This window comes from Mustelus asterias, chromosome 3 (assembly GCF_964213995.1).
Source record: "Mustelus asterias chromosome 3, sMusAst1.hap1.1, whole genome shotgun sequence".
In the NCBI taxonomy this organism is placed as follows: Eukaryota; Metazoa; Chordata; class Chondrichthyes; order Carcharhiniformes; family Triakidae; genus Mustelus; species Mustelus asterias.
Window position 1 is genome coordinate 53,917,106 of NC_135803.1, and position 20,599 is coordinate 53,937,704.

Below are 20,599 nucleotides of genomic sequence, written 5' to 3' on the forward strand. Positions count from 1 at the left end.
TCCTCCAGTCCTTTGATAACTTCCTGTTCCTCCTACTCTGGCCACTTGTGCATTTACCACTTCCCTCACACCACCTGTGGTGGCCTTAATTCAGCCATTTGGAGCTAAATCTCTGAAACTCTCCCTAAAAATCTACCTCTTTGATCAAACTTTTAATTTCCTATCACCGTTGAGCCTTCACAGCCAGTGATTGAAGTCCCTGGTGGTGCAAGTCCCACCCTCCATGATCTCATAGAGTCATAGAGGTTTACAGCATGGAAACAGGCCCTTCGGCCCAACTTGTCCACACTGCCCCTTTTTTAAAAAACCCCAAGTTAGTCCCAATTGTCCGTGTTTGGCCCATATCCCTCTATATCCACCTTACCCATGTAACTGCCTAAATGCTTTTTAAGAGACAAAATTGTACCCGCCTCTACTACTACCTCTGGCAGCTTGTTCCAGACGCTCACCATCCTCTGTGTGAAAAAATTGCTCCTCTAGACCATTTTATATCTCTCCCCTCTCACCTTAAACCTATGCCCTCTAGTTTTAGACTCCCTTACCTTTGGGAAAAGATATTGACTATCTAGCTGATCTATGCCCCTCATTATTTTATAGACCTCTATAAGATCATCCCTAAGCCTCCTAAGCTCCAGAGAAAAAAGTCATTTGAGGAAAAGGTCTGAATCTGAATCTAGCAGAATTCTTTGGAGAAGTAAGGTAGTCCTTTAGGAGAGGTCAGGCACCTCTTTGAAATTGTCAAGAATAGATATGAATTTGTGTAAAAACTGAAAAATCTCTATGGGACTCTCAAACTGTCAAGTCAAGTATTTGAAGCGACTTAAATGTTATCAATGAGAGTGTTTTTTAAAAATATATTGAAGACTTCAATAGACATTGAGAACATTATTTAATTTCATCGTACTTATTCCTGAGGTTTGCCATTGATAGGTACTTGGTCAGTTGGCACAGAAGGTGTAAGGGCAAAGAGTGGTGGGTGGAGGCATGGGTTGGCACTCAGTTGGCATAGGGACTATAAAGGGCCATAGGTTGGCAGGGAGGTTATGGGTGCCATGAGATGTGTAGAGAGGCATAGCGTGTGTGGGGGCAAGGGGGGTAGGTAGGGGGCATGAGGTTTGTCATATGATTTGTCATGGATGGGGCATGGGGAGAGAATGTGGGGGTGGGGGATGGTGAGGTTATAAAGGGTTGTTTTTGTTTTATTGGAACTGGAACAAAGTCTCAGTGCATTGAGGTGGGCCTTTTAAATCACTCATCTCAGAACTCAGTGGCCCCCACGAATGTCTCTGCACTCCATTTGGGAAAGGGGCAGGGGTGGAGAGCATGACTCCAGCTAGTGAGCAACCCCCCTCCCCCCATAATGAAAATCTGAAGATTCGGGGCACCGTCTTCAGAGTCGGGTTTACAGAGTTGAGAAATTTCACAACACTGCACTCCTAAATTAGAAGTGAAAATTTGGCCCTTGGGGTTAACCTTTGACTGACTACAGTTATGCGACTTCTTGGGACTTTACATTGCATTAAAGACACAAATTAAAGTGTGTTGATGTTTGGAATAAAGGGTAGGATTCTCTGGCTTGCCCGCAGCGTCATTCTCACAGCAGGAGGTGGTGTGCCATTGGCCTGTGGTGGGATCTTCTGGTCCTGCCACTGTGAACGGGGTTTCCCATTGACTCCACCTTACACCCCCCGGAAGCACAGGCCGGGGGTGCGCTGCCAGCAAGACCAGAAGATCCCATCGGCATGAACAGCTGGAAAGCTCCAGCCATAATGTACAGCATGAAACTCATGGATTTTTACTTTCTCTCCAATCTAATATAGTAATATATATTTCATTAATACCTGTTTCAAAATAGCTATAACATTTGATGAAAGAAAAGAATTTCTCCAAAAATATAGATTTTGGGATGAAAATCCTTTTGCAAATGTAGCAAAAGGAGATAAACATTTGGGGAAAATAGTTATGTTAACAATTAGATCTTTTACCTTGTGTTTCCAATGCTTCTCTCTTTTTGGAACCACCTTTCGTTGCAAGGTCACAACTGATGTGGTAGAATGAAAACAGAATGTGATGTTTCTCGTTCAGTTGAGTGGGAAGCTCGATTTTCACCTGAGCAACAGAAATACCAAAGAAGAGTTCAAGCTCACCATGTTTAAAAGTCAGTTCCACTGCCGGCAGCTTTTTACTTTTACAAGGACCGGGAATGTAACATTCACATGATCACAACCCAGATACAAATGAAGAGAACTATTCATTTCATCATAACTCAACCGTATCGAATAAAATCTACACATAAGCCAAGTGTAACTTAAAAAAAATGATTTTAGGATTTTCCTTTCTATTTCCCAGTCCAGAACTCTATTTTAATCAGCTGATCATTCTTTAGCTGGAGAAGAACTGATTGATGTCAGCCTCAAATTTTCTTCTGAACCTATTGTCATCATTGAGCCAGCATTCCAGATTTACATTTCGTGTACCTTTTGCTATTTTATGTATGTTTCAGATTTCCTCTTCTCAAGAGTGAAACAGTAACATTTCTCCAATCTTCCCTCACAACCCAGTCTTTGAGCATTAAGAATTAGCCTAGCTCAAGCATTGGTCACATGGTGCAATGGGCAGCATCCACGCCTCTGAGCCAGAAGCTCTGGGTTCAAGGCCCACTCCAGAATGTGATGGCCAGGAAACGTGCGTTCATAATGCCGCCAAACAGGTTGGATATCAACCTGCAAATCCTTCCAACATACACCAATGATCGGCCAGTTGATGAAGCTATCCATAGTTCCAGGCTGTAACATGCATGTAAAAGTACACATTGCCACAGCAACTCGGTTTTCTGGAGAGGAAATGTAATAAACTACCACCAAACATTGGTATAAGACACAAATATTTTACTTGTGCCTCTTACAAAATAAGAATCAGTACTTGGGAAGTGGTCTAATTAAAACATTGCACAGTTTAAGCACAACTTGTTTTCCTAAAAATTGTCAAGACAGCTCATCATGCCAGTTGCTTCTCTGTTGTGGCTACAGATGTCACAGTCTATTAGGGTACCTAATTTTCACAATACAATGTATTATAATAACAATTATAATATGAGATCAGGTAGGAAGATAATTTTGTCTTTTATCATTAGTATACAATTTGCTGCATAGAACTTTCCCGATTTTTTAGTTACCATTTGATTAACACCATTCCCATTTGATTAACAACTGCATGAGGTATACTGCTATCTTGTTCACATGCAGATTCGATACCAGATTTTGCAACAATTGTTTTGTTAAGACAAGATGGAAGCCAGTCTAAATTCAGATGAATTATACAGTAGGTAATGAGTTGCAACATATTCAGTCTTTGAGTGAACAGATGTATTTTAGTTCCTCTATCTGCACTTCAATTAATTTGCATGCTAATCACAAACTTTAATGCAGCATTCACCAAAACACTCTCAATGAAAGTACCTCATCATAAAAATCAGGGTTCTGAGAATGATGTAGAACAGTTGTCTGTGCTGAAGTGGTGAACAGTGATCCCCCCGGTTTTCCATAAATGCACTGTTAGAACAAGGAAAGTAAAACAGTTTTATTGAAAGTAGAAACAGCTCCAAGTAACAATTATGTGAATCCCATCCACCCAAGTGATCCATTAGTTTCAGGTTCTATAGTTGTTAATATTACAGTTTGCTTCATTGCACAAGTAACCTTTCAGGCTTGGAAACGGTCAATAAATAAGAATAACCAGTGAATATTTGAAGTACAGATCAAAAATATTGTCATCTTTCTGCTTTTATTAAACCATGTAATAAAGAAACTGGGGACAGTTTACAGCTGCCGACTGTCCAGTTCTCATATAAAATATGGACATCAGGAATTGAAAATATAGGCCCAGGGGTCCTAACCACTGCATTGCTGTCTTAAGGTGTGCCTGTTCAGGCATTCCTGTAAATGGACGGGCAGTGTGTCTGCTTAAACAGATGAAAAGCTGCATAAATGTCTAACTGGGGACCTCAGCATGTTTTATGAATCAGATTTACCAAGCAGTTGAGCAGCCTAATCAGTGGTTATTAGAGATCACTGGCGGCTGTTCAAAAAACAGCCCACCAGACTTTCTTTTTGCTGAGCTCATAAATGTACTTCTACTGTTTCAGGACATCAAAAAATTCAGACCAATTCCCAGCCCATTTAGACCCTACCTAGAATTGTATCCCCATGTACCCAACCTCCTAGCCAGCTGGCCGATTTCCTGCCTTCCCAGAATAGTGGCCCTCACCATTTAATGAGGCCTAGACATCAAAATGTCCCACAATTCACACTTGTACTGCCATGGCCTTCCACCAACTTCACTTCCATTTTCAGGCAAAAGTCGATGGGGGCGATTCTCCCATTCCGACCCGCTAATTCTTTGACGGGTCGGGAGATGCGCGTGGGTGTGCTGATTCGTGGGATTTGCGCATGCATTCCTGACGCACGTGCATCTCCCACCCCCGGATATCCGGCGCAATCGGGACCATGCAGGAAACTGGCGGAAACACCAGGTAAGTCATTTAAATCTATTTTTAATGTGATTTAAATGTGATTAACGGGCCCGGGACTGAATTCTCCAGGCCAGATAGCATTTCCCACCACGCCAGTACAAATTCACTCCGGCGGGGGTTAGATTAGCTCCCCAATTTCAGGGAACTAGTAGGAGACCCCGCTGAAGTGAAAGAGGGTAATCGGGGCCCCCCCAGGGGGTCGAGTGGTGGTGGCCCCTGGGCATGGACACTCTGCAGTGCCAGCCTGTGCCACCAGCACTGCCCAAAGGGCAAAGTGCCTATGCCCAGGGGATTGGCACTGCCCACCGAGCATCGGGCAGTGCCAAGGGGACGAGGACTGGGGGGAAAAAAATTGGTGGGGGTGGGCGGTCCCACTGCCACTTTACATTGGGATCAGGTTGGGACTGGAGGGAGGCCAGCGATTGGGGTGGGCTAGGGGGATGGTCTGCCTCCCGTTGGGGGGGGGTGGGTCTGCCTCCAGGGAACTGTGGGGGGCTCTGCCGGGGTTGGTGGGGGAGCTGGCCCGGGAATGGTTGTGGGGGCCGCGATCGGGCTGGGGGCAGCACAGTGAGGGTCCCGGGCTGGCCAGCAATCGAGCTGGTCAGCAAACTGCAGGCTGACAGTTCAGGGACACTGCGCATGCACAGAGTTCCGGAACTGTCAGACTCCGGCGTGAATAGGCCCTCCCCCCCCAAACTTTTAATGATATTCACCATTGTGACCTCTGCATTGCACAGAGTGTGGGAGATTCGAGTCTGAACTCCCACTGAAAAATGGGAGTTTACACCAATGATTTACACCATTTTTCCCGCAAATTCAACACTTAGAACTTTTTTGGGAGAATCGCTCCCCATGATCGTGCATTAACTTCAGAAAATATATATGATGCTAATCTCTTATTTCATTGACAGTCATCCCAGGCTGGACACTATCTGCAATCGAGATGCATGGTTGCTCTCAGACACAGGGATGACTTACAACCCTGTCTTTTTCCTTTAGCTGGGAGCAAGGCATGAACCCTGCTCGCAGCGTCTACAGAACACTGAAGCCAAGATCTACAATTCAGCAACACGAAAAATAAAATCACTGTGGCTCACTCTTAGGGACCGTTGCATTTATCGATCTGCACATGGCATTTAAACAGATTGCCAATGAAACTTACTTTCAAAGGTTGAGCACCTTCTCCATCTGAATTCCTGAACTCAATGCGCACGGCTAGATTTCTTGCCTGCAGAAATGGAAACAGCATCAGGACTTACTATCCCTAAAATTGGGATTCTGCACACAAAATAAGAGTAGGTTCCTGCCAAGATTCACGACACGGTACGAAGGCAGAAGTTTCCCCACCTCTCCCCCACAACAGGCTCTTTAGAAATACACCCCATCTAATACATCTAAAAGTTAACAGATGCTCTAAGGAGCAAATGTGATGTCAAACAAAGTATAAAATTTTACAATAACAGGATGAGGAGCACTAAGTCTGAAACATGCTGGTGAAAACTACAAGAAATTATACTAATATAGAACTGTATTAATTTAGTGTAATTTTCAGGAAAAAAGACTTCAAGCAGTAAATTCTTTGATGTGTAACCAATCTTGTACATTACAATAATAAAATCCCCCGAGATATTTTATATCCACTGGCCTATCTTTAACTGGTGACGACAAAATGGATAATGGACTGAGATTTCTATTACTGAGACTTAAATAGCAAGGAAATTACATAATCAACAGAGCTTAGGAACATTGTACAGAAGATAACAATGTGCTATAGATTTAGGAAGCAATGTCTGTATTTCAGAAATAACAGATTAAGTTCCATGACATTCTAGTCCTAGATTTACAGGTCACTGTATTAAACATATGGGACGAACATAAATATGTGAATCTACCCTTCCAAAACTTATAGTAGCAGAGACCTGCAGAATTCTTGTAACAAGATCCATTTTAATTTAAGTGGCTCCTGATGCATTATATAATAAAAGTTAATGAACAGGATGATGGGAAAAGCTATCAAACACAGTATTTACACAAAGCAATGAAAATATACCAGTGTTCGTAAGTAATCCAATGAAATCCTAGGGATGATGTTAGTTTCTCGTCCCACTGGTCGATGGGAGGGGCAAGCCAGTAAGGTCACAAGAGGGGCAAAAAATTGTGTACGCACTTGATTTCTCACCTACCGCGAACTTATCGGCCCTGGATATCCAGCAAGATCAGCCTCATGCTCGGAAAGGGCATGAGGCTGATTATAATTTTTAAATCCATTTAAATGTGGATTTAAATATTATTAGTGAGTGCACTGAAGGTCCACATACCGGTGAAGGTCCTCACTGGCAAGGAAGACATATTGTCCCCATCAATGGGGACCTATTGTGATGACCTCACCGGTAGGATCGGAGGCCATTGAGGCCTCCCAGGAGGTCAAGTGCAGGGGGGCAGTGCCCGCCTGGCACCCTGGCACTGTCCACTGGGCTCCCTGACACTGCTAGCCTGGTACACTGGCAGTGCTCACTCGGGGACCGGGTTGTGCCAAGGGGATGGGGTCTGAGGGAGTGGTGCCCAAGATGCATTATATAATAAAAGGCTAATGAACAGGATGATAGCAAAAGCTATCAAACAGTATTTACACAAAGCAATGAAAATATACCAGTGTTCGTATATCGGGTGGGGTCTGATGGGGCAGAGCCTAACGGGAGGCAGGTGGGGGAAGCTGCATACTCTACAACTGGGATCAGACAGGGAGGGGGGAGACAATGCATATTTTGCAACCGTCGATCAACCGGTGGGCGGGGTGGGAATGATTGGCCAGGCTGGAGCAGGTGAGGGGAGTAGCAATTTGCCAGGCCGGGATGGGGGCTAGTGATCGCAGGGTGGGGAGCAGGGTGAAGGTGACTGACAGATCTCTCTGTTCTGTTGCACAGAACAGGGAGATCTGTTCATGTGCGCTTGCGCACTCTACTGTCAGCAATGGGCGTTCTGGTGAACCTAGGCCCCACCCTCTCCTTTTTCTGGCAGCAAACAAATTAATCACTAAATTTAGTACAAGGTTGGACTTGTGGACTCGCCGAAGATACAGATCTGATACCCTCCTGTTTTCACACTTGTTTCGGATTTAGAATTATTTTGGTAAGATTGCCTCCCCCCTCCCCCCGCCGCCCCCACCACAACTATTAGGTTTAGAAAATAAAAAGAAAATGCATTCCTCATCAATATTTTCCTTCCCTTTGCTCTATTGAAGGTATTAACTAGTTGTAAGGGATGTCTGATGAATGGGATCATGGGAGAGTCATATGGAAAAGGAGACAGGATCGGGGGAAGAGACAGAGAATCATTAGACAATGTGATTAAGGAAAAACGAGATCAGTGAATAAGGTGGAAAGACTAAAAGACGGAGCTGGTCAAGTGAACAAGACATCCAACTCTCGAGATGTACTTGAGCACCAGGGCAAACACTCAGCCTTTCACTAGGCTGTTGCATTAGAAAGTTTTTCCTACATATTTAATTTTCTTGTATTCTTGAAAATGTCTCAGGTAACTGTAGACCTTCCCAAAAGATCAAGTATCTCTGCACCAAGTTGGGCTCCAAATCTGGGGTCATTGTGATTTGTTTGGATCAGTTACTGGATAACAGTATTTAAGACTGAATTTTCGTCAAGTTGGAATGGCCGGAATCCAGAAGACCCACCCCTGAAACTACTACCCACAATTTCCACTGGGGTGGGAATGAGGGCGAGTTGTATTTCATACATCCATAGTTTGTGGAAACAGCTGCCCATTTAAAAATGCAACTGCCTTCAAACAGAAGAAATTCTGCTCATTGAAGTTTCTGAAACACGACTCGCTGGCTTTAGATATTTGAAGATAGGGCCTGAACCTACTGGAGCTCTTTAGAGCGGTCAGGTATCCTTCTGAGAATGTTAAGAGAAGACATGAATGTGCATAAAAGTGGACGAGGTCTGTGGAAGTATCAAGTCATTTAAATCAACTGCACTAAGTTTTAACAAATAAACGGCCGGTCTGCAGTGCATTCAATTTAACTTGATGCTTGTGAACACAAGCCTGAATGTGGCATTTCTATTTAACTGCTTGGTGGAATGCAAGTTTAAGTACTTGAAGTATTCTAAATGCATTGAATTGGCTATTATCAGTTAGAATGTTTTAATACGGTGAATTCTGTAATAGATAATTACAACTTTATTTTATTTCATCACACCATGGCTCTTGAGATCCGCACTTGGTTGGTACTGGGTGAGATGGCATGGAAGGTGTAAGGACATAGGGAGGCAGCTGGGGAGGGAGGGGGGGGCAGAGGGGGATGAAATGGGTCCTCCTGGGGATTAGGTGGAAGGCTGTTTCGGTGTTAACTCTTTTTTTAAGAAAAGAGCCCCGGAGCATCAAGATGGGCCTTTAAATTGGCCGCCAAGTTATCCCGCAGCCCTGTGGCTGTCTCCAAACTCTCTCCAGGGGCAGTAGGCCCAACTTCAGTTAGCACCCACTCACCTCCCGAGAATCCGACCATTCAGGGCACAGTCACACGAGTTAGGTTCACGGAGTTGGAAATTTGACCCTTAGTATTCAATTTTTCTTTGATAATGACTTTCTTGTTTGAAACCACCAAAAAATATCTAATTAGAATCTCCAACAAAGAAGATTATTGATGAAAAGGATATAAATGTGAAAACAATACAATTTTTGCTGTGTATCTTACCTTGGAGAAGCATTTTTGACCATCATATTTCAAATGTTTGGGGTAAATATAAATGTGGTTTTTGTATATTGTGTAAGGTTGGGAATATTTTGCAGACTCTTGCACAAATTCGTCGACCTCTACAGTAGGCTCATATGTATCTGGGTCCTTGAATGGTTTAATAGGCACATAAGATGGGGTAACACAATCTGAAACAGATGAATATCAAGTTGTTTTTTCTTTTTACCCACATTTGATCTATGTTTAGAATCCAGTAGCTTTAGCTACTGTTTATCACCTTGCCCTGTCTAAAACATGACTGTTAAAACATCTTTCAACAAACACGATGCAGCAACTAAAAAGAGAGCAAAACATTCCTCACTTTAGACACAACACATTTTCTTGGACAACAATTCAAGCTTAGTTAATAACTGAACAAATGAAGTTTAGATCAAAATATACTGATTAGTCAAATTAAAATGATATGTTCCAATTTGAATCAGTGAGTGCTGAGATCCTAATCTTAGATGGATAATTATAGGGAGGAGCTGGGAATGAGCCAAGTACTTCCTCAGGGAGGAGAGAGTCACAATAAGGTTGTGCCATTTATTTCAGATTAACAATGGAGAACCCTTGCCTTATCAACTAGAGATGGTACATGAGGCAGAGGAAGTAATTAGGAAAAAGGGAAGAGAAATAATCAAAATTACAGAGGGAGAAATATTAATTAAAAATACAAACTCAAACCCATGTTTTTGTTATTAGGCAACAGCTCCTAGAAAGCATTTCAATTAGTTTTAAAGAGGAAAAATCATATTACATCAGTTTTGATTGATCTTTACAACACTGAAAATTTGACTTTCACACTTTACTTTTGTCTCAGTATTATACATTTTGTTGCTCCATTATATATTGTATTTACAGCATGAGAATTTTATTGTATATGATGCATCCTGCCTGAATTCTGAACCTTAGAAGTACTTATTTTCTCTATTTACCAATCGAGTTCTGACAAATGAATTTCAGCTGCCATTTTCAGAGCACCGTGGCATATCCACCATTGCATTGCAGTGGATATTAGCAAATGAAGAATATTTAGGCAGGGATTTCCCAGTTCTCCCACACAGTGAGTTTTCCAGCAGTAGAGGCAGCTCGCCATTGGCCGTCTGCTGCAGGATCTTCCGGTCCCGCCAAAGTCAATGATCATTTGCATTGCTCGCTGGCTGCATCTCCGGGAAACCCATTGAGGGGGGATTACCTTCGATGGGACTGGAAGATTCCGCCCGTGGCAAGGGTTGGAAGATCCCGCCCTTATGAGTGCTCACATTTTGGGACTCACACTCCTAACAAAGCAATATGTTACTGCACCATATGGGTTGCAGCAGTTCAAGAAGTGGCTTACCACCACTTTCCAAGGGCAATTCGGTTTTGGCAATAAATGCTGCGTCTAATCAGCAGCAATCACATTCCAATAAATAATTTTTAAAAATCATTTGCACGGGAATAAAGTACAATGCTATAACAAACTAAACAAAATCTTTCCTGGGTCGAGATACTAATCTATATCACAGACGAGAATGTGCACTGAGGTGACGTCTTGTGTGAGGCTTTGTACTGCACACATTCTGATAGATAACTGAAGCATGATTAACAGAGGTTTTACTTGAAGAAGTTTCCAATGCACAAAGGTGGCTCCATGTAAATTTTATGTGAGACAAAAGGTGAATAAGAGAAATGCACAGGACAACAGAATATTTGTTCATTCATAATTTTCTCTGAATAAACATAGGGGAATAAATTGATTCATGTAGCAGCACTGCAGAGACTTCTGTTGATTCCCCAGGGGCAAGCTGTGCCGTGGGTGAACTTCCAAGATGGCGAGTATTCGGCACCCGTCATCTGGTGAGTCGGCAGGGGTGCGCCAACAGGCCTGCTGCTATATTATGTTCTGATGACAGTCTTTGGTGAGGGGAGTCTGAAGGGGCCTTCAGATGTCTCCCCATTTCTTACCCAAGATAGAGTATCAGAGCTTTCTCTGTTTCCCATCCCTCAGTCATTGGGTGCCCAACAGCCTAAAAATTGAGGCTGGGCAGGAAAGGGCCCATAAGTGGGGCATGAGTGGGCTTCCTGTCCAAGGCCTTGTCCGCCCCACTGTAAAATCATGTCTGGTTCAAGAGGGGCAGGATCGCAGAGGGAATCCTGTCCACATGATTTTATGCTTTCCCCAACCCATGACTCAGGACCCACTGGAATACAGCAGGCATTAAATCCTGGCCCATATTTTATTTTATTATGCAGAAATAACAACAAGTGCACTTTTGATAGGTTTTCTCTCAGAAATACTGGAATAATAAAATTAGCAAGGTGCTCAGGGATTTTTAACCTATTTACTTTTCAAGCCTTGGATGGTTGTCCCAACTGCCTACACCTGGAATCATGCAAATGGTTGTCACATAGCTTTTCCATGTCATAGTAAGGGTTTGTGTTCAGCCTGAAATTTCCCATGCACGAAATCCTGAATCTTGGTTGATTAATTATGAGGAAGATGTTAAGCAATTCTTCACGGGAAGGGAAAGAAAATTGACAAGCCAATCACCCAGGGGATCCATTGCACAGCCCCCACAGATGTTTAGAGAGCAGCATTGATAGATGCCTGGCCTTTGGCCAGAAGAAAAATCTGTCATGGAATTGGTGGGTGAAAAAAAACATTATATTGCTTTGTTTGTACATCTCTACACTTATAAATTATACTATTTGTGAGTCAATAGTTATGTTCTTAATTTTTTGATGTGTGAGCATTTATGTATGTTGGCATATTTTTCTATTCATGTTACATTTGATGCAGGATGGAAAGTGATTCACAAAACCTCGACTGAAACATGCTATAGTTGGAGAGATAAGTGCAGATTTAAATATGACTTAAAAAGATAACAAACAAAATAAATCTCATACTTGGATGATCAATGGGGACAGATTCCACCGATATATCAAGATTGCCAGGGATGGTCTGCACTTTGGTCATTTTGTCTGCTCTACAAGCATGAAAAATAAAATATCTAATTAGATCAAAAAGTGAACAAAATTGAATTCCCTCCATGTATTCAAAAGCTCAAATTACAGGTGATACCTTTTGAACTCCAGTACTAATTTCAGCAAGTCCTCTGTGGAAATCTTACTGCCTTCTTGCCTGAAGAGAGCAGAGAAGCGAGAATCTCGGTCGATTGTTCCCTGATTGTCTTTGAATACCGCCCTAAAAGATAAACAACATAGCAAACCAAGCACTATTGTGAACAAAAGTAATATGGACAAGGATTTGCTGTAGCACAGCATCTATTGGCATTAGAAATTTGCCCCTGCATGCTTAGCTCAACAATTCTTTGTCCACAAAGTTGCTCAAAGTTCCAATGAAAGGAGCACAATGAGGTAAAAGGGGCACTCATTGTGTAAGTTGAATGGGTTTCTTCTTAACCAATCGGATATAAGAATTGGGAAAAATAAATTACAGGAAGGATTGAAAAGGGGCGAGTTAAAAAATATGCATTCAATCTTTAATCAAGTATAGAAAGGGAAATAAAGAGAGGGGAAAGAAAGTTATGCTGAGATAGAAATAAAACAAAGAAAAGGAAAACAAAAAATGCAAAATTTAAAATTTGATGGGCGTGATCTAGCAACCCCGTTCGTCACGGGCGCAAACCACATTGTAGCCACTAGATCTCTCGAATGGCTAAAAGCAGGATTTGCGCAGGCGTGATCTCAATTTGAGATTATCCCCACCTCCCCACCAGTGATGAGATCAGGTTCATGCCCTGATTTCCGTGAATTTAAATACATTTTTGATATAATTAAGGGCTTTACACCACAGCTGCCACCCATAACATTTCCTCCCCCTTGGCGACATGACGTCATGCCAGAGCAATCAGTGCTGGTTTTCACAGCAGTCATGATGACCATGCCAGGGGTCCTTGGAGGCTCCGGAGGTAGAGGGATGAGGCCCGATCATAATCAGACCCCACCCACTGGAGTGATGGCGCCACCAGATTTTCTGTACACAAAGTGCCAGAAAATCTGGTCTGAAAACTCAGCTGTGTTTCTAGAGAGAAACGCACCAGTTTTCAGTTGAAGTCTGACACTGACAGATTTTGTGAAAATTCCACCCAAGTTTTTTTTTAAACTTTCCTGAAGAATTCAAAATCTAAAGGAACATGACTTCACACTTGTAATAGTTTATTTTTCAGTGTGCGGGAGGTTGATTGCCAGTTATTAACACCTATTACATTATTATGTGGAATACTTATGCTTGTAATGACAACAGACTTAATTGTCTGTGGCCAGTTTAATGGCTAATTAATGGGGAAATAAGCTCCTAAAGAAAATGGGAAGGCTATGGGTGAGATAACAGTTTTACAAAGCTAACAATGGAGCAGTGTATTTCGGACAGCAGCCTTTGGACATTCAAGTTTAACCAAGCATCTGTTTCTTGCTTGCGGTTGCCATACTGTTTACCCACAAATAACAGTGTACGCCATTAGTCTCACCATTACTTTAACAGACAACTGTTGCCCAGAAGGCCACTTCCATCATTCTGAATAGCTCTGCAGTTTAGGTATGTCATGCACATACCTACAGCAAAAACTATTGAATGATTTTGGGGGTCACTTACTTTGGCTTTTCTAAATTTCAAGATTTAAATTGGAGATGGTTGAAATTAATTCCAGGTATACAATACTGAGGAACAACGGCATTCATGTCGAAATGTAGTGTTCTTATATCATTTTTATTGCCTCACAACTCATGATTTTGCAACATGCTAAAATATTACTTATAGCAATTTTAATTAAACAGTGGTTAGTCCCACTGAACAAATCATTTAATAAGGGTTCCTGGAACGATTTCATGACAACGCACTGACATTTCATCAAAATACTGAAAGTAGGGTCATAAATTTTGGAATAAAAACAATACAGTTGTCTGCTATGGATAATGGAACAAAGATAAAAATTTCAAGTGAAGCTAGACACAAAAATTATCCAGAATGGTTTTGCAACTAGATTCCATTAAGAATGACGTTATTTATGGACAGTGATACCCTTAAAGACCATGGGCAAAATTTTCTGGCCCTTCCTGCTGGCAGGGATCTTCCGGTCCAGCCAAAGTCGACCCCACTTGTTCCCTGGTGGCGGAGAGGGTGAGCACTGCCAATTACCATTAACCTCAGCGGGACCGGAACATCCTGGCTGCTGCCAATGGTGAACTGCCTCTACCATAGGCAAACATGCCATGTGAGGGGAGGGGGGGGCTGGAAAATTCCAGCCCATGCTTCGAGCCCCTCCATTGCACCCTCAGTAATGCACTCCACCATAAAGGTGAATAAGGATGCATGTTTCATAACTGTTTAAAGTTCATTTATTAGTGTCACATGTAGGCTTACGTTAACACTGCAAAGAAATTACTGTGAAAATCCCCTAGTCGCCACACTCCGGCGCCTTCTCGGGTACATTGAGGGAGAATTTAGCATGACCAATGCACCTAACGTCTTTCAGACTATGGGAGGAAACCGGAGCACCTGGAGGAAACCCTCGCAGACACAGCGAGAAAGTGCAGATTCCGCACGGGCAGTCACCCTAGCCGGGAATCGAACCCAGGTCCCTGGCACTGTGAGGCAGCAGTGCTAACCACTGAGCCACCATCCTTAAACATTTAATTTAGTATTGGATTTTGTAGCACAAAATACAGTAAATGCAATTCCTTAACAATGCTTGTAATGCATCCAACAAATATACAAATAAACAATTAACGTTCAACCACTTATCCAAGTATCTTATCAGTACATGCCAACGTATACATACCTCACTGCCCAAGCAAATGGCATCCGGTACTTGGCTAACTTATTACAAAACTGCTTATTAGTCTTTAGAATCTTCTGCACAGTCTTGATAAGGAAACAGGTTGAAAAAAAATGACAAAGACCTTGTGAAAAATATGACCAAAGCACATCCTTGATTTAATTAACATCTTCAGAACAAAACAGGTTTTCATTTAAGGTCATCTTTAGCCTTTGCAGCAGATCCACTCATTCATGAACAGAAACTGCTTTGGGGTCACATTAATAATTTAACAACCATGCTTATTACTTACTGCTCTATTTAGTGACAGAATATTACATAACATAAAAATATGTCTAACAAATATTAAACAGTACAGAAACAAACAGGTACCTTGCTGGAGTCCGAGCTCTTAATATAGGGTTCGGCGCAGCTGGAAATGTTTCCCATTAGTACTTTTTCTATTTTTGCCACCAGCATGATGTCCATACATGGGTTTGATACAGAGAAAATGGCCTACATGTTAAATCATAATTCATAAATTAATTTCACTGTTTCCAGAGTGGAATAATTGTGCAAAGAGAGTCTACATAGAACCACAAAAAAGCCATTCAGCTCATTGTTTTTATGCTGGCTAAAAAAGAAAAAAATTTAAAAACTAGCTGCCCAATCTAATCCCACCTTCCAGCACCCGGTCCCTAGGCTATTAGATCCAGGTACAGATACAGGTACCTTATGAATGAGTTGAAGGTTACTGCCTCCATCACCAAACTAAGCAGTGAATTCCAAACACAAACCACCCTCTGGGTGATTATGTTTTTCATCATGTCCCCTCAGTCACCATTGTCCTGTCCTCCCTGGTAATTGACCTCTCCACGAGGGGAAATAAGGCATCCCTGTCTACTCCATCTAGGCCCGTCTTTTAATCTTGTACAGTTCAGACAGGTTACCCCTCAGTTCTAAGTAAAACAACTCCAGTCTATCCTAACTTTATTCAAAGCTGCAATGTTCATTCCCAGGCAACATTCTTGTAAATCTCCTCTGTGCTTTCTGCAGAGCAATTATGTCCTTCCTGTAGTGTGGCGACCAGAACTGTATACAAAATTCTAGCTGTGGCCTAACCAGTGTATTATACAGTTCCAATATTACATTCCTGTTTTTACATTCTATACCTTGCCCAATACAAAAAAAGTTCCATATGCTTTCTTTACCACCTTATGCATCTATCCTGCCACCTTCAGGGACCTATGGACAGGCTCTCCAAAGTCTCTCACTTCCTCTGCCCCTCCCAACATCTTTCCATTTATTGTGTATTCCCTCGCCCTCCCCAAGTGCATTATCTCACACTTCTCTGGATTGAATTCCATTTGCCACTTCTCTACCCACTCAACCAAACTACTGATTTAATTCGAGAGACAATAGCTATGCTTTGCATCATCCACGACACAGCCAGTTTTTGTTTCATCTGTAAATTTCCTAATCATGCCAACTACTTTAAGTCCAAATCATTAATAGATACAACAAACAGCAAGGGACCCAACACTGAGCCCTGTGGAACACCACTGGAAACCACAAAACATCCATCACCGTTTGTTTCCTGTCGCTGAGCCAATTTTGGATCCAACTTGCACATTTCCCTGTATCCCATGGGCTTTTACTTTTCTGACCAGTCTGCCATGTGGAACCTTATCAAATGCCTGCCTGTCAAATCCAACAGATTTGAAAAACTGTCCAAAGCCAACATCTACTACACGACCCTCATCAATCCTCCTTGTTACTTCCTCAACCAAATTTGGTTAAATTAGTGAGACACAACCTTCCCTTAACAAAACCTGATTAATCCATTTCTTTCTAAGTAACAGTCAATCCTCTCTCTCAGAATTCCCACCAAAGTCAGACGGACTAGCCTATAATTATTTGGTTTATCTCTAGTACCCTTTTAAAATAATGCTACAAAGTTATAGACCTCCAATGCTCTGATACCTCCCTGTATCTAGTGGAAATTGGAAAATGATCCTGAGAGCACCTGATATTTCCTCCCTGCCTTCCCATCAACAGCCTGTGGTACAATCCATCTGGCCCTGCCAAATTATCCACATTCAAAAATGTCAATCTCTTCACTACTTCCTCTCTCATTATGCTTATTTAATATTTTGTACTCTTCCACTTTTACTAGAATATCTGCAACATTCCTGAGTGAAGGCAGAGGCAAAGTATTCATTGAGAAGCCTGCCCACATCTTCAGTATCAAGACACAAATTAGAATGTACATCTCTGATAAGCCTTACCCTTTCCTTAGTTATTGTCTTGCTCTTAAATGTACTGGTAAAACATCTTAGGGTTTTCTTTGATTTTAACCATCAATATTTTTTTCATATCCTCTCTTTGCTTTCCTAATTACCTCTTTTACTTCCCCTGTACTTCCTATCGTCCTCTACACTTTCTACAATATTAAGTGACTTCCCTTAGCTTTCTTTTTCTGCTTTATTTAACTCTGTATATATTTCTGGATAACCACAGACTCGAAAGGCCTACTGTTTTTGCTTTCAGAAATGTGCTTAAATATTTGCTCTTCTATTCCCCATCACTATTTGGTGGTTATAGTACACTCCTAGTAGTGTGATTGCCCTTTTTTATTTCTGAGCTCTACCCACATGGCCTCATTTACATTTGACACATCAGATGACGCATTTAGTAGATCATCCCTCCTCACAGCTGTAATTGATTCTTTAACTAATAATGCTGAACCCTCTCCTATTTTTAGACCCCTCTTTATCCCAAAAAACAGGGATGTTGAGCTGCCATTTATGCCCCTCTTTAAGCCAAGGTTCCATGAGAGCAATGATATCACGCTGCCATGTGTCTATCTGCGCTCTCAGCTCATTGGCTTTGTTGTTATACTCCTTGCATTTAAATACCTTCTAGCATTGCCAAATTTCTGTTCCATAAACCTCTTAACCTTTGCTTCTTTTGGCTTTCAGAGTCACTTGCTAATTTTCTGTCTCCTGCTCCCTGCTTTGAGTTTGTCCCAATTGAATCTGCCCTCATTTTTTAAAAAACAGGAGAGAACAATGGTAGCTGCCACAGTTTCAAATCACATTGTAATTTCAATTATGCACACAATGTTGCAGCAGAGTCATGTACAGCACAGAAGGAGGCCACTTGGCCAATAGAATCTATGCAACAATCCAGCCAGTCCTAATCCCCCACTATATCCCTGCCACCATCTACAAGGTCCAGTCAGGTTTGTGATAGAATACTCCCTATTTGGCTGGTTGAGCGAAGCTCCAAGAACACTCACGAAGCTTGACACCATCCAGGACAAAGCAGCCCATCCACCACCTTCAACATTCACTCCCTCCACCAACAGTGGCAACAATGTGTACCATGTACAAAGATGCAGGAATTCACCAAGGCACCTTCGACAGCGCCTTCTAAACACATGACCTCTCTGCCAGCTAGAAGGACAAAGGCAGCAGATGTATGGGAACACCACCACCTGCAAGATTATATCCTACAGGTACCCATCAAACTCCATTTTGTCCAAGTTAACATGTCCAAGTTAAGTAATCATAAAGGATTTTTAAAAAATCTCATTTGGGATGAGGATCTCGCTGGCTGGGACAGCATTCACTGCCCATCTTTAATTGCCCTGCAAATGGTGGTGGTGAGCTGTCTGTTTAAACCCTTGCAGTCTATATGTGTAGGTACACCCACAGTGCTGTTAGGAAGGAGTTCCAGAATTTTAACCCAGCAACTGTGAAGGAGTGACAATATAGTTCCAAGTCAAGATGTGACTGGTTTGGAGTAGAACTTGCAGGTGGTGGTGTTCCCATGCATCTGCTGCCTTTGTCCTTCTAGCTGGCAGAGAGGTCATGTGTTTAGAAGACGCTGTCGAAGGTGCCTTGGTGAATTCCTGCATCTTGTAGATGGTGCATACTGTTTCCACTGTTGGTGAAGGGAGTGAATGTTGAAGGTGGTGGATGGGCTGCTTTGTCCTGGATGGTGTCAAGCTTCATGAGTGTTGTTGGAGCTTCATTCAACCAGCCAAATGGGGAGTATTCTATCACAAACCTGACTGGACCTTGTAGATGGTGGACATGCTTTGGGAAGTTAGCATGCAAGTTATTTGCTACAGAATTCCCAGCCTCTGACCTGCTCTAGTTGCCAACGTATTTATACAGTATACAAAATCTGGTAGAATTAATCAGGACTCCAACCAATGCATATTTCAATGGGGAGCCTGGGCAGATACACCTCCGAGCCCTACTAATCAAGGGGAAAAGGTTTATGGGTGCCCAGGCCTTCCCTGGGAAAACTAGTTACTGTATCACTTGGACCTAATGCTGACACCAAGAATAGATTTATGGGCTTATTAAAGTCATCCAAATACAAGAGGGAGCAAGCACCGTAGGTTACTGATTAACCTGCAAGAACAGCTTAATAGAGAGCTATAGAGTTCTGCCACTTTGTGTCTGCCAGTAATACATTCAAACACAACCTGAATAAAAAGATGTTACCATTCACTGGCATTTAGTTGATTATTGGTGAATTTATTCTTGGTGGATATGTTCAGAATAATAACATGATAGAGCTATTGAACTGACAGCATCAATAGCCACAGGTTAACAAATAGTTCAATATTAATCAATAATAAAAGGCTAAATCTGATTAAAGCAACACTCATAGTTTTATGCTCAAAGAACATAGAGACAATTCTTGAACTGCTGAAAGCCAAGTGTTAATTAATTATGTTTTACCCCATTGTTTTAAAGACATAACAGACTAACCATAAATTAAACATTGCTTTCTAGCCCGCCACATTTCTCAAATCCCATAATATAGCTGTGACCAGAAATAATACGAGTTTGTTATTCTTGGTCAGTTCAATTCCAGGAAGGGGTACAACAACTTTCACTTGTACAGCACCTCTTAATCTCCGAACAGATCACTACAACTGCTGTTATAATGCAGCTTCAACTTGGCAAGTTATCCCAAAGCACTTCAGAGATTGGCACTGATCCAAAGAAAGAGGTAGTTGGGGGAGCGAGTAAAGGTTTGGGAGAAGAGGTAGGTTTTAAGGGTAGTTTTAAAGGATGAAGACATAGGTCACAACATCCAGAGAAATAATTCCAGAACTTAAGGCCCAGATGGCTAAGGCACAGCCATCAATGATTGGATGCAAGGACTGGGGGAGGAGGGACGGGGAAATGTGTAAGAGGCCGGGGACGGGGGTGAGGGGGCACAAGTTCATGGACAGATTTGAACAGAAAGTTTACAGTTTTAAAAGAGTGGTGCAAAAAATAAGAAATGTTATCAACTGGTCAAACTTATTCAAGCAAATGAGTGCAGCTTTAATCTAGGATCTGAAAGACTGGTTACACCTTCTGGCCACCTGATGATTATTTCCTCTCACCTGCATATAAGGGTACTTTAGTGTTACACTTAGGTGCCAATCAAGCAAGAACTCAAATTCAAGCCCTGTGATGGGATCATGGCACACACTTGAACAAAGAGACCGTTCTCTAGTTAAACTGGATTTAACACAAAATACAA

The 20,599-nt window shown here is 42.0% G+C and overlaps 1 protein-coding gene across 1 annotated transcript in view; it reads right to left on the reverse strand.

The window, feature by feature from the left end:
- Positions 1–20,599, reverse strand: part of dock10 (dedicator of cytokinesis 10) — a 339,343-nt gene that overhangs the window by 99,295 nt on the left and 219,449 nt on the right. Inside the window, exons 13-20 of the mRNA XM_078208965.1 lie at positions 15,437–15,559; positions 15,068–15,150; positions 12,349–12,471; positions 12,174–12,253; positions 9,243–9,430; positions 5,694–5,759; positions 3,459–3,551; positions 1,986–2,109 (exon numbers count right to left, since the gene is read on the reverse strand). Of these exons, the coding sequence (XP_078065091.1) occupies positions 1,986–2,109; positions 3,459–3,551; positions 5,694–5,759; positions 9,243–9,430; positions 12,174–12,253; positions 12,349–12,471; positions 15,068–15,150; positions 15,437–15,559 (880 nt within the window). The remainder of the gene's footprint in view (positions 1–1,985; positions 2,110–3,458; positions 3,552–5,693; positions 5,760–9,242; positions 9,431–12,173; positions 12,254–12,348; positions 12,472–15,067; positions 15,151–15,436; positions 15,560–20,599) is intronic.